This window comes from Engystomops pustulosus, chromosome 1 (assembly GCF_040894005.1).
Source record: "Engystomops pustulosus chromosome 1, aEngPut4.maternal, whole genome shotgun sequence".
NCBI lineage: Eukaryota > Metazoa > Chordata > Amphibia > Anura > Leptodactylidae > Engystomops > Engystomops pustulosus.
In genome coordinates, this window is record NC_092411.1 from 271,018,917 (window position 1) to 271,032,680 (window position 13,764).

Genomic DNA, 13,764 nt, shown 5'->3' on the forward strand with positions numbered 1-13,764 from the left:
TAATTTAGAAAACTATAAACTGATTTGACAAACAATGGAGCATAAAGCTGCCAAAAAAAAAAAAAAAAAAGTAGAAAAATATGAAAAAAACATTCCCATTCATTTAACAAAAGTAAAAAAAATTAACTCTAGCCCCGTTATTCGGAAAGACAAATCTAAATAAAACATTTCACTTTCTGGCGTCTACAAAGTTTTCCAAAGATAAGGCGGCTCATACAAACACGCTGCGCTAAAAGGGCACAGAAACATCTGAAAATACTAGATGAAATCCTCAAGACCTATGCCGGAAAACATCAACTGGACTATGAGAATTTTTGGCCCGTTTAAAGGGCTATGCCAGGGATAAGCATAATTCATATACAAATGGGTCCTTAAAATGTAAGATAATATGTAATTAGTTGTTTTTAAAATTTTGCTTCCCTCAGCAGAAAAATGCTACTGGCCCTTTAATCAGTCCGATGATATTTTTCCCATGCGGAGCATACACAGCGCAGAAGATGGCGGCACATGTGGTCACATGTCCACATCACATGTCCTGCACCGGCCTGGGCAGGTCATGTGATCGGCACTATGTTTGGCTGTAGTCGGTTGGTTGCAGTGCATCCAGTATGGCCGATGTCATGGTGTGATGATATCTCAGGGATGTAATGTGCAGTGATGGCAGTTACACATCATTACTATGGTAACAGAGCAGGGCAGTCTGTTACATCATCACTGAAAGCAGGGCATAATAGGGAGGAGGAGTTACTGAGAACTAAGGGATCATGGGAGTTGTAGTTTCCAGGTGCAGTCATCTTGGTAATAACTCTGCCTACATTTTGTGAATAGTAAAATCAAATTACTTAAGCTCCATTTTGCTACTAATGACATTGAGTTTTGTTATATTCATTTATTTATAGCATTATTGGTTTTCGTATCAGACGTCCATATTCCCAGAATACCCATTTAATGTCATATTTATACTGGTGGGGCAGAGAAGATTTATTTGTATGAGTATTGACCGTTTTGTTTGAAGACATTTCCTTTTGTTTTTTTGTTTTTTTTTTATAGACAGATACAGTGGGTGAATTAAGTCATGAACAAGTCACCAATTTTTTTATGTAATTTTATCTACGATGGTGCTACTCACATTAAATTCTCACCAGATTTCTGTAACAACCCATCCAATTCACATTGGTAAAGGAATCAAACCACAGATGTCCATAGATTAAGTTATGTGTAAAAATAAGACATGACACAGGGGACTAGTACTGAACACCTGAAGTAAGAGAGGTGCAAAATGCCATGGAAAGTCACAACACCAGATGAAATCTATCAGTAATAAGAAAGCAATCTTGTCACATAGTGAAAAATAATATCAGATGGTTCTACGGATGGCCTATAAAAAGGTGTCTGATAACCAAGGTGTCACATGGAACATCTCATGATGTTACCAAAAACTTTCCCACTCTTATTGTTTGGTGACAACTCATACAATGCCAAACTGGCAAAGCAATCACATCATATGTGTCTATTAATTCTTAATAAATGCTGAAAGGCAAGGGAGGTGGGACGTTCTCCTACACAGTGTAACAGCCTGTGATACTACAGTATGGAGGGGCTCTGGTAATGCCCCCCACATTACTTCTAACTAATTATCACAATAATAAAAGTTGATTTTAGAAGGAAGAAAGCCATGGATTACCGATAACATAAGTAAGGGCTTCTGCTTTATCATACTATGTACAAAAGCCTATTTTGGGGATGATAGGTTCTGTTGGTTTGTTCTTAAGTTGAATTTTTATTTAATTTGGAACAGGCAGATTTTGTGTTTGATTTACTCCAGACAAAAAAATTTTTCCCTGAGGCAATTGGATTTTTAAAAATTTTGGGCTACCATGGGAAAAAGGCTGAGCATATTTTCAAATAACTTTGAAATCCCTTACATTTCTTAGTTGCAGCCTGGGCCCAAATCAAGTTACCGTATTTTTCGGACTATAAGGGGCATCGGATTATAAGGCACACCTTCAATAAATGCCTGCTAAAACGTCTAGGTTCATATATAAGGCGCACCGGATTATAAGGATGAATGACCAGCAGGAGGCAGACCTGTGCACAGTTCAAGGCCGCTGTTGTCTGCAAGTACAATTCATATATAAGGTGCACCTTTAATTTCTGAGAGAATCAAAGGATTTTTTGTGAGCCTTATAGTCCGAAAAATACGGTAAGTGTCCTTAAGGGGTTAAGGCCGTTTTCGTTCATTTTTTCGTTCTCCACCTTTAAAAAATGTATAACTTTTTCATTTTTCATGTATAGAGCTGAATGTGGGCTTATTTCTACGAAACAAATTGCACTTTGCAGTGACGGTAATTATTATTCCATACCGCGTACTGGGAAGCTAGAAAAAAAAAAATTCCTAATGCGGTTAAATCAGTGAAAAAATGCATTTGCACCATTTTCTTGTGGCCCACTTTCAGTGTGCGGCCCAAATAACACCTTTATTTTATTCTTTGGTTCAGTACGATCACGAGGGACAATAATTTTATTGTGTTTTATTATATTTTAAACAATTAAAAACTTTTTTACGAAAAAAAAAAAAAATTCTCCATCTTCTGACCCTAATAACTTTTTCATACTTGGGTGTAAGGAGTTGTGTATGGTGTCCTTTTTCATTGCTACCATTTTGGGGACTGAACGGCCGTTTTTTTACTTTTTGTTTATTTTTTTTATATGTTGCAATATTGCCAAAAAGTGGCATTTTGTACATTTTCAGCGCTATTTTGCTTGTTTTTAGAACTTGTTTTTATATCAGTTCTAAGGGGGTGATTTGAACTTTTGGGTTTTATTTTTTCTTTTATAGTTTTCTACTATTTTTCAGACCCCCTAGGGTGCTTTAACCCTGGGTTGTCTGATTGATCCTACCATAAAGTAATGGGTTGAGACAAATAATTTAAAGTTGCTCCTCCTACTTTTACTCCATTCCTGGTTTGGGCATCATAAACTGCATCTGAAAAATTGAACATGTGGTTGCACCCTTAAGGGGTTAAGTCAGGGACCACCTATATGGAGTAACTAGTCACACACATTGCTAAGGTAGATTTTCTGCTGGATTAAGAGCAGCCGGTTGTCCGCGTCATTTTAGCAGCTTTATTTTCTTTCTCTGAAACCAATTGATTGGGTTTCCTTGGCCGTGTCTCACCGAATCGTCCAGCCGCTTTTGATTTTAGAATATTTTGGCACGTTTGTCTATTCATCTTTCCTTCAGTTGAAGTTTCCCAGTCCTGTATGCTGAATAACTAGACCACACCGTGATGTGACCACGGTCCAAACCTCACAGTTCATATGTTGTTTTTGGGGTGATATATAGTAAAGTCTTGGCTTCCAAACATGGTATCTAAAGTGGCATTCAAATTAAAATTTTGGTCTCAGTATCTAACCAGGCTATATTCCCCCAGTATTTAGGCTTGTCTAAATTCTGTCTAAAAAAGTGCAGAGGGAACCGGTCACCACATTTACAGCTAGTGACAGGTTCCCATAGAGCCCTAATAAATAACTGGTGCCCCTTTTTTTTAGCTAAAAATTGTTCCTCTTAAATCCCATCTCCATAAATCCACTTTATCTCATATTACCTGGTATCATGGTATCAGAGGGGGAGTGTCCTGCTCGATCGGACCCTCCCACCTACCCCTCCCCATGTCTAATGCCTGTTTTAAGTATTCAGCTTATTAATTTATTCACCTTATGTCATGTGACCAGCGTGATGTAATCTAATGTCATGTTAGATCTGCAATGTCTACCCCATGTATGTATCTGATCACATGAAATCACAGCAGCTTCCATGGAGGATGGGGAGAAGTAGAAGTTCATGGAGGCATGAGGAGGTGTAAAAGATTATGGAGGCGTGAAGAGGTGTAAAAGGTTATGGAGGCATGGGGAGTTATAAAAGTCCATGGACTCAAGGTATCAGGGGGAGTGTGAGACAGTAACAGTCTGTAAAGCCATATCACAGAGGGTAGCCCCTAAGGCTTTAGCATAATTTTAGAAGTGGATTTTAAGGCAGGAGGCCACAGATAACATATAAGACGACCATCATAAGTCACTGTGCCTGCTAGTTTATTATGATGGATTTTAATGGTAAATTTCCCTTGAATATAAAAAAATTACGCCCCACTTTCAAAAAAGAGCAGATTTTTAAAAAGGAAAAAAAACCGGGGACTATAAAAATATTATTTTTCTAAATCTGTCCTCTGTACTGTCTCAAGGCAGATACTGGAGTATTTCGGTCACTGAGTACATCTGTAAATAATTGTTCCCACAATCTCATTAACTTGTTTTGTCTCGTTACTAACATGAAAAAAATGAAGAGCCGTCGTGCTTCTGCATTATGTTTCTTCCATCCATGATTTAGAGCAAGGTCTGTTATTCTTACCTGTGTGGCAAATATCTATGAGTAATCCTTTTTCCATGGTCTCATCAGCCGCTGAGATTGAAACCTCCTTTCTACACAAGATGCATGGCTCCATTACGGTTCGCTGAGTGGTTTGCCCTTCTAATTACGATATATATACACCAGTCCTACATTCATTTACAAAGGGAGATGATTTTTCACATGTGTCACTTTTTCCAGACGTCGTCTTCCATGTGACTTCCCGTGTGCGGTTCTTAGACTTATTCCTCAATCTGCTGAATATTATGGGACTGATTCGTCTGTCCCCCAGTGATCCCCTACATCTGCCCATAAATCTCCCAGGCACCAGATGCATTTACCAGTAACCAATCGTATAGTGCACTCCTCTATGAAGATTCTAGAGCCTGGTCATTATGTAATAGCAGCTGTAGATTCTGCCTGGAAAGAATGGGTGTAAGATGTTATCCAATTATGTGGCTGTATTGTAAACTGGAGTGTGATTGGAGAGGTTCTGACACCTGACCAGGTATAAAACCCCTGTGCAGTGAGAGCACATGGTCTTCGAGCACATGGACAGAGTGAAGAGAGAGTCAGTGTGGAGCACACCTTCAGTGCTGCTCAGGGCCGGTTCTAGACAAAGTGGGGCCCTGGGCAAAACTAAAAGTGGGGCCCCAAAATAAAACTATTTTATGACCAGTCACAGTCAGCAAGAGGCTCCTTTAGTATGGTAAAACAAACTGTAATATGGGAGAATTTTATAGGAGATGATAAATGATAGGGAGATTTATGGGCAGCATGTTGGCTCCGTGATTAGCACTACAGCATTGCAACGCTGGTCAACATCTGCAAAGATTTTGTATGTTCTCTCTGTGTCTGCGTGGGTTTCCTCCGGGTCCTCCGGTTTCCTCCCACACTCCAAAAAATTACTGGTAGGTTGATTAGACTGTGAGGCCCATTGGGGAGAGGGACCGATATTTTCTGAAAGCAGACACTTGCCCCATTTTCAAAATTGCATCAAAGATTTTATAGACATAGGCGCCTTCATGCAATTTTGATTCAAATTGAAACATTTTATTAAAAATACTTAAAATTTGACTTTGATGGCAAAAAATTTGATCCAAACAAGGACATTTGTAGAGTTCACAAATGTGCCCTATTGATATGTTCACATGAATAAATCCACATAATATCACTAAAACTGTAATAACTAGATATCTGCTTTTCAGCTAGACATTTTTAGACAGTCACAACCTGCAAAATATATCAATAAAACAGAATAAAAAGTAAAGGTGCCATAAAACCTATAGAATTTTGAAAGCAGACGATCAGGCGATGCATTTGGCAATTAACATTCAAAATTTCCTCTAAAATATGTACAAATCCAGATACTTATATAAAGAAAATATACTTTCCCAAACCAGTAAGATGTGAGGAGATCATACAGACCCCACTCCAATATACTGTATTCACCAAAATATGCAGCAAAGGGAACTGCAGAAAATTCACACAGATGTATCATTGTCTGTTCCTTACACAATGGTCACCCAAATAAATAACCATATATCCATAAACCTCTCTAATGAGATAATAGTCACTTTTAGATGTGCGCCATTGTATTAGCCACACAATAACAGAACCCTCCGCGCTTCATAAGAATGAGTGAGAACGTCATAACATAGGTGTAAATAATGGAGGATGGTGGGAAATAAAAACTTTATTCGAGGACATGTGGGTGTTTTTGGTGTTACATATAACTTTATGGACATGTTCTGGTCGCGGTGTAGTCACATTAGGCGAAGAGAATTGAATGTTCATCGTATCAGTCAATTTTCCCAACAAAAAATAACTATCACAAAATAAAAGGGAATAAGAGAGAAAGGGCCACATTTATCACTTTTGTGCGCCTAAGTGTAGTAGTTGCGCCTAAATTCTGGCGCACTGTTTTCCAGAATTATCACAAGCTACAACCATCTGTGATAAGGTAATTTCCTGCCTCTTATTAATCACTTTACTTTAACACAGTTTAGGCGCAGTTTAGGCGCAATGTTAGATTCGGGCACTTACATGTCATCCTGCTACAAGCTCCTCTCTGCTTCTCCCACAGCCCAGAATGAAGATAACACTCACAGCAGCACCCAGGTGTGTGACACCCTGCACCCAGTGACCTCCTCAGCAGGGGCTTCTCCTGGAGGGGATCCCCCAGTGCTGGTCTCCTGCTGCACCCCTGTAATTCTGCACAATATCCCCCTCAGATACACTGGTGATACTGTGCAGAATTACATGGGGGACACTTGTTTGTACTATGTGCAACATTCTGTAACGTTCTCTTCTCTCTTTGCTTTGAGCTCAGGATTCTGCAGAATGTTTTGTAAATAGAAGGTGATGAACTGTAAATAGAGTCTGCAGCTCCTGTCTGCAGAGTATCTCATGTCTGTATTATCTGTACTAGCGTCTGCAGAGTATCTCATGTCTGTATTATATGTACTAGCGTCTGCAGAGTATCTCATGTCTGTATTATATGTACTAGCGTCTGCAGAGTATCTCATGTCTGTATTATATGTACTAGTGTCTGCAGAGTATCTCATGTCTGTATTATATGTACTAGTGTCTGCAGAGTATCTCATGTCTGTATGATCTGTTCTAGTGTCTGCAGTGTCTGGATGAGCTCTGCTGCTAGAAATGAGCTGTTCTGCAAAGGGGCTCAGTGCTTTCTTCTCAGATAACGCCAGCTTCGGGCTGGACTGTTTTTGCGCCCGTTTTTGCGCCTAAATGAAAAGTCGCAAGTGATGAATATCATTAGGCGCATCAAAACATCTGGATTGCTAGGATAAATGAGGGAAAGCTGGTTATTTTTGCTGCGCAGCTAGTTTGGCATTTAGTCGCAAAAATGGCACAAAAACGGTGCGCCTGAATGAAAAGGCGCAAAAACAACAGAAAAAAACGATTGATACATGTGGCCCAAAGTGTGTTCTTAGATTTGCATAGAGAAGGGTTAAAAACATGAACATTAGTTGATATTATCCCTTCTCAAAATGTAGTAACATATAAAGTGAATATTTCCATTATCTGTGAGGTGCAGCAGCTCCTGTGTGCAGCAAATTCTCCCTGAAGCCTGATGGCTAAGAATCTGGAGATGGGGGAGACACTTCAGGGGGCTGTATCTCTGGCTCTGTGACTCATAGAAGCTCACTCCTTTTTTCCTATGAAAGAAGAGAGTCTCCTCTTTTATATGAATCTAAATTTGTGTTTCTAAAATGTAGGAAAACGGAGATATTTATATATAAAAATGGCACCTGATATTCTCAATTTAAACCTGAATATCTCTGGATCCATAGCACCTAGAAACAAAATTCAAGATTCATTTGAAAGAAGAGAATCTCCCCTTTCTCCCTGGGGGCCCTGGGCAATTGCCACCTTTGCCTACCCATAGCGCCGGCCCTGGTGCTGCTACAGATACCAATCCCAGGAACGGAGTCAGGAGACTCTAATCCAGAGCTGCAGCTTTCACAGTTTGGACACAGCTCCATCTCCATTATCCCAGACTGCATCTAATACCAGGCTGGTTCTTTATTCCTGAGGACCACTCTCCATGACCACTCCAGTACCAGATGCTGTTGATCGTTTAGGCCATTGACTGCTACCTGTTGTTCAATAAAAAACTGTGAGTTGATTTGCACAACATTGCCTCTGTCTGATCCCTGGATACGGGTGTCTACCACCACGGGCTTCCCCATTCATTACCCAGGGACTCATCTTACAGACACTCAGGGGTTGCCCCTGGGAGAAACAAGTACTTCAGCCTCTCCCTCCATATTTCTTATGGGTTTGTCAACAAGTTGTGACAAGCCACACATTACACATTGATCTATTGCCGATAGGCTACATTAACGAAACAAAGTTGAGGTTCTTAGATACATTTCGATCAAATTGCAGAAGCCACTAACCACTTTGCGGTGACGTAGCTTTACAGGGTCTCTATGCTTACAGGTGCAGCATCACATGGCGTCTACGTTGGCCGTGCAGCCCCAGCAGCCCCACAGAGATAAAACAGACACCATGCTTTACAGTACCATATGAACAGGTCTCTAACACTGACCATCCCATATGGTCTAAGAAATGGGCTGAGAACAAGTAGGCGGCCACTGTATATGGAAATGTATAATTAGATGCGGTCTCCACCAAATTAGAAACACCTGGGCCAAATGGGCGACAGGTGAAAAACAAAATAAATGAAGGGACAGAATTCAAACTATACAAACCTTTGGAGAGAAAGATCTGGACCGCACATCCACACAGTGCTGCCTCCAAGTGGGGGGGGGGGGTGTTAGTGGGGCTCTGTTCAGGGGCCACAAATTTCCTAGTAATGGCCTTGCATCCACACATTAAAATAGGTTTGTCTGAATGTTTATGGCCAATAATATTATAGTTTATAGAAGTCCCCTGCTACTCCTAGTCAGAGAACGATGATGTATATAACCTTTAAGAAGTTCTAATATAATACTGCTGGGATATGACACCACTTTACAGTCGATTGGAGGTCCAAATTCTAGGACATCCACCCATTTTATGCAGCTCGTCTGGTGCACATGAATGGAACATTGGTGCAAGTCCCTTGTCTAGCCAAAGCTCAATAAATAGCAAAATCGAGACTAAGTGTCTAAGAAAACTGCAAAAAATACGCTTTCACCATGCATCCTTTTTAAAGGGGTTGTGTGGCATGTACAAATAAATTTGGTAAAAAAAAAAAAAAAATCCTACAAATGAAAGAACCAAAATTAACCTCAAGGATTCCCCAACTTCTCCTATTCTCCATTTCCTGGAAATTCCCGCTGAGCCAATCACTAGGCATCGAGGTCCCCGACCACACGACCAGAAAGTATGGACCTGCTAAGAATTTTTTTTTTTTCATTTTAAACCCACATCCTCTGCCAAAAATGTATCCCTGCTGGACAACCCCTATTAGTCTAAACATTGGCACAAATAGAGGTCATCTATACCAAGTATCAGTGAATAAGAGCAGTGTAGCCGCTGCACTGAATCATATGTCAGTAAGAGGTTAAGACAAGACTTGGACGGGAAATGAAAAGTAACACATTCCATCAAGGTTTCATTTCAGTTCATACCTAAAAGCAAGAAAAATGAGCCAAAAGACTCTTACTTCCCAGAGATCAAAGCTCATCTATAAAGCCACTCGCACAATGCTAGCAACCATTATCCACTCAGCTCTTAAAAATAAAGGTTATTCCAAGAATCTCCAGAAAGCTCCAACTAGGCAGCTGAAAAATCTACAAAACCAGATCTTGTAAAGGTTATAGGGGTTATCTGAAAATTCTGTAGTGAGTTCCAAGAACATCACTTTCTGGAGGACCCAAAAGGTGCTTGCATTAAACATTCAATGGGCAGCATGCAATACTTCAGTTTTCCTGACGGAGTGCTGTAGGCAAACCTAACACCTGCTGGATTAGAGCCAATGATGTGGTTTTAAGAAAGGGGCTATCCAAACGCGCATTTAGCATTTGTAAGCAAAGGGTTAAACCAATACATATCACTTCTGTTGGGTAAAGAGGGTAAAAAGACTGATGTCTATGTACATGGTTCATGATTTGTTTTCCTATACGTGTTGGCCACTGGAAGCCTTGGGATGCCGGGTTGGGAGACACTTTATTATGACGACGTGGCTCATCCTTCGGGTGAGGCCCCTACTACAATTTATGCCCTATCCAACATGGAAGCCATAAGCGGATTCCATTACAAATGTAGAGAAATAGGGTCAGATGGAGAAGTCTGATAACAATAGACCAATAGTAAATCCACATAAAAACCTTAAGTAAAAAGCTAAGGTGCGGCACTCCATGTACTCACCCACTGTATGCCGGAGTTCTTCACATTGACTTATGTGCGGCAACCGCAACATTTCCTTCCATTTCTTGCTGCGCCCATTCCTTTTGCCTCCTCCACCTGTCATAGAAAGAAGCCATGAGATTTTATATCATGTACATCCTGCATGACGCAACAATCATTAAAAAAAATTAGGTAGAGTAAAAGTTTTTTAATTGACCATCAATGTAACTCCAATCGTTACTTGTGGTCTATACTATTGTACTGCAGTCAGCCAATGTAAAGCAACCAAACAAATGCTTGTCCATTACGTGAAAGGGCCCCATGGATAGGTTTGCCCAAGAGTATTAATGGCACATACACAAAAGCTAAAAATGCTTCAATTAAAGGAATACATCTACACGAATGGGATAGTGCTAACGGTTGCTATCGAGAAGAGAAGAGAAATTATATCAAGCTAAAGCTGGCCACAACTTTTTGTTTTTACTTATATTTCTTATCCAATATTATTTCTTATCCTTTATTTTATCAAAATCACCTTCAAAAATTATGCTAATAAGCCTGAAAGGCTACTGGGGCGGTTCCCAGAGCCCCACCGAGTGGCAGATTCACAGGCTGTTACTCTGTCTCGCCCTCCCCCTCTGCTCGGCACTCACAGTTACAGTGCCTGAATCTGTAAGTAGGTGCCCCTGGTTCCACATTTTCACATATACACCTAGTGACAGGTTCCCATAGAGGCCTATTCACTAACAGACACCCTTCTTTTAACTAAAATTGGTTTCCTTCACATCCTTATAAATAAATTTTATATTATATTACCTAGCACCAGAGGGGGTGTGTCTTGCTCATCAGGCCCCTCCCATCTACTCCTTCCCATGCATTATGCCTCCTTACTATTCAGTAGCTCATGTCATGTATCCTTTACACTTGCAAAATGTACCCCATGTATGTATCTCATGACACAAAATCACAGCAGCCTCCAAGGACTTCTACTCCTCTTCATCCTACATGGAGGCTGCTGTGATTTCATATGATCACATACATAGAGTACAGTACGGGTACAGTTTGCTAGTGTTAGAAGGCTAAAGGACCTGAGATGATGTCACTTTGGTTCACATGACATGAAAGAAACAAGACAGAGCTGTCAGTCAAAATATGGGGGTGTGGTTTACAGGCAGCCCAGGAGAGAGAAGTGTCAAAGCCAGAAGACACAAGTCAGAAAAAGCTAATTTGCAAGTTAGAAAAACAACTGTAATTAAGGTACAGGGCCTCACTGGCAGCTAATTTTAGGTGATATGGGGAGGACTTGTAACCCTTTATCAGCATACATGGCTGGTCAATGTGGTCAAATACTGGTGACAGGTCTACTTTAATGAACTGTCCTTGTCGTAAACAGTCTTCATGGATAACTTATAGAATATAGTTTCTGAGGATTCGTGTACAACTGATGCCAGACTGATGCAAATCGGCCATGAAAAAAAAAAGGACAATAACGTCCATTTTTCACAACTGAAATTCGCCTTGGTCACGTACAGGTAGGGTTAGTACACAACCCGCTGACTTGGCCAATCAGGAGTCTAGAAAAACTAGGTGCCATTCCTTGTAGAACTGATATGGTGATCACTGGCTATCACTATACTTTGCCAATAAGATTTTGTGATAAATTTGGGTTAAGATAAAGTCACTGAGTTATCGGTAAGTTCTCTTAAAGCTTTGTGCAGCCTAAAAAAAACATCTGGCCACCATTAATGTTAAGAAAATAGTTAATTTTGTGCGTTTGACCCAATAGTATTAGGTCTGATACTTGGCCGACTTCTCCGGCATGGAATGTGATGGGGGTGTAAGAGGGGGGCCACGTTAAGAGACAGACAGTCCTTTAAACCTTCCAAACCTCTGGCCAAACCCTGAGGGATTCTCGCCGTCTTGAGAAGGATCCCGCCTCACAGAGAGTGTTCTTGCTCTTACGTTGTTTCTGTTCTTACAGGAACAGTATCATTTACATTCTGAAAACCGCTTTTTCAACTGGAGCCAGTAAAAACATTACGGCATGTCTCGTGCCAGAATATTTTCATATCAGGGGGCAAGATTGTCTCCCGAAATGACCCCTCATTGTCTAATGCGTACATATGGATTCGTCCCCCCCCCTCCCAAATACTTATTTTTCTCTTCTATATTATGCAACAGGTCACTGATGCTGCAGATCACAGCTAATGATAGTGAATGTGGTCATGATGCCACCTGCACGTAACCACAATCACGACCCGACATTTACCAAAAAAAAAAGCCAACACAAACAAATCTGCTAACATTAGTTTCAATATTCCATCTTAAAGGGGAGGGGGGTTGTGCAAGGGTTGTAAAAATGGCTCCAGCCCTGACCATGGGTAGTGTGTGGTATTGCAAATGAGCTCCATTAATTTCTATACAGCCGAAATGCAATCCCAGCACAATCCATGGTCAGGTGTGGTGCTATTTTTGGAAGAAAGTAGCCATGATTTTCAACTGTCAGACAATGGGGCTTATTTACTAAGGGTCTGCAGATGCATTTTCGTCAGACATCCCAACGTTTTCGGGATTTCGACCGCTGGCACAGGTATTTAGCAGGGGATTGTGTCGCACGCGATCGGATTTTGGCGCAGCTGTGCAGGCTTTCATGCAACAGCAATCGGGGGGCGGGTCGGACGATCCTACTGATTCGGACTGAGCGCGGGATTTAACATTCAAATTGTGTCGCATTCAATGCACTTACATGCACCAGGAAGAAGATGGGGAACTCTGTCGGACCTGAGCGGGGAAGCGACACATGCAGGATATCAGGTGCACGATCTTAGGGAATCGCGGCACAGTGCATGATCGTCGGACAAAGCACTTTCGGGAACTCCGAGGGACCGAGTGAGTAAATGGTTCTTGAACAGTCCCCAAATGAAGTTTGGTGGAAAGTCCATACCTACATGTCAATTCATCCTTACAGAGGAGATGCTGGTTGTGGGTCTGGAGAGCTTCCACTTTCTTAAGTTCAAGTTAGGACAACCCTTTATGTTTGTAGGCATCGTAGCAGAGAAGAGATGTAGCATTACATGGCAGACATTCAGCTGAATTCTGAAATTACTGGATAAATATTCTTGGTGTACAATAATCCAAAATCTAAAAAGATTCCAGATTATTCAAAAATTTATACGACCTAGTCTGTGCATGTTATTTCAACACGGGAACGGTTCCCCATCTTCATTCCTCCAGGATAATGAGCTTCTCATGGGATGAAATGTCAGCAGGTGTGAGTGACCTCAGCGGTCTCCGCAAAGTATTTAACACTTTGGGGCTTTTGCTTTAATGCAGTCAAACAGATCTGGAATGAATTAGCTGCTTCCAAGATGGGAAGAAGCCAAGTATACAAAAAAGGTACAAGACCTGGAATGACAGAGGCAAACATCGCTCATCCGGGGAGTCTAGCCAAAGCACACAGGCTGCACGGAGACCTTCAGCTCCTTCCTGCATCGCCCTGACCTCATGGTGTACATGGAGGCCAGTGGAGGATCCAA

The 13,764-nt window shown here is 41.0% G+C and overlaps 1 protein-coding gene across 8 annotated transcripts in view; it reads right to left on the bottom strand.

Annotated features, from left to right (window-relative positions):
• The window catches only part of GRK4 (G protein-coupled receptor kinase 4), a 198,195-nt gene that overhangs the window by 74,703 nt on the left and 109,728 nt on the right, over window positions 1–13,764 (bottom strand). For all 8 annotated transcript variants that reach the window (XM_072126163.1, XM_072126161.1, XM_072126164.1 and 5 more), the window contains one exon: window positions 10,250–10,345. In XM_072126163.1, coding sequence (XP_071982264.1) covers window positions 10,250–10,345 — 96 coding nt within the window. The remainder of the gene's footprint in view (window positions 1–10,249; window positions 10,346–13,764) is intronic.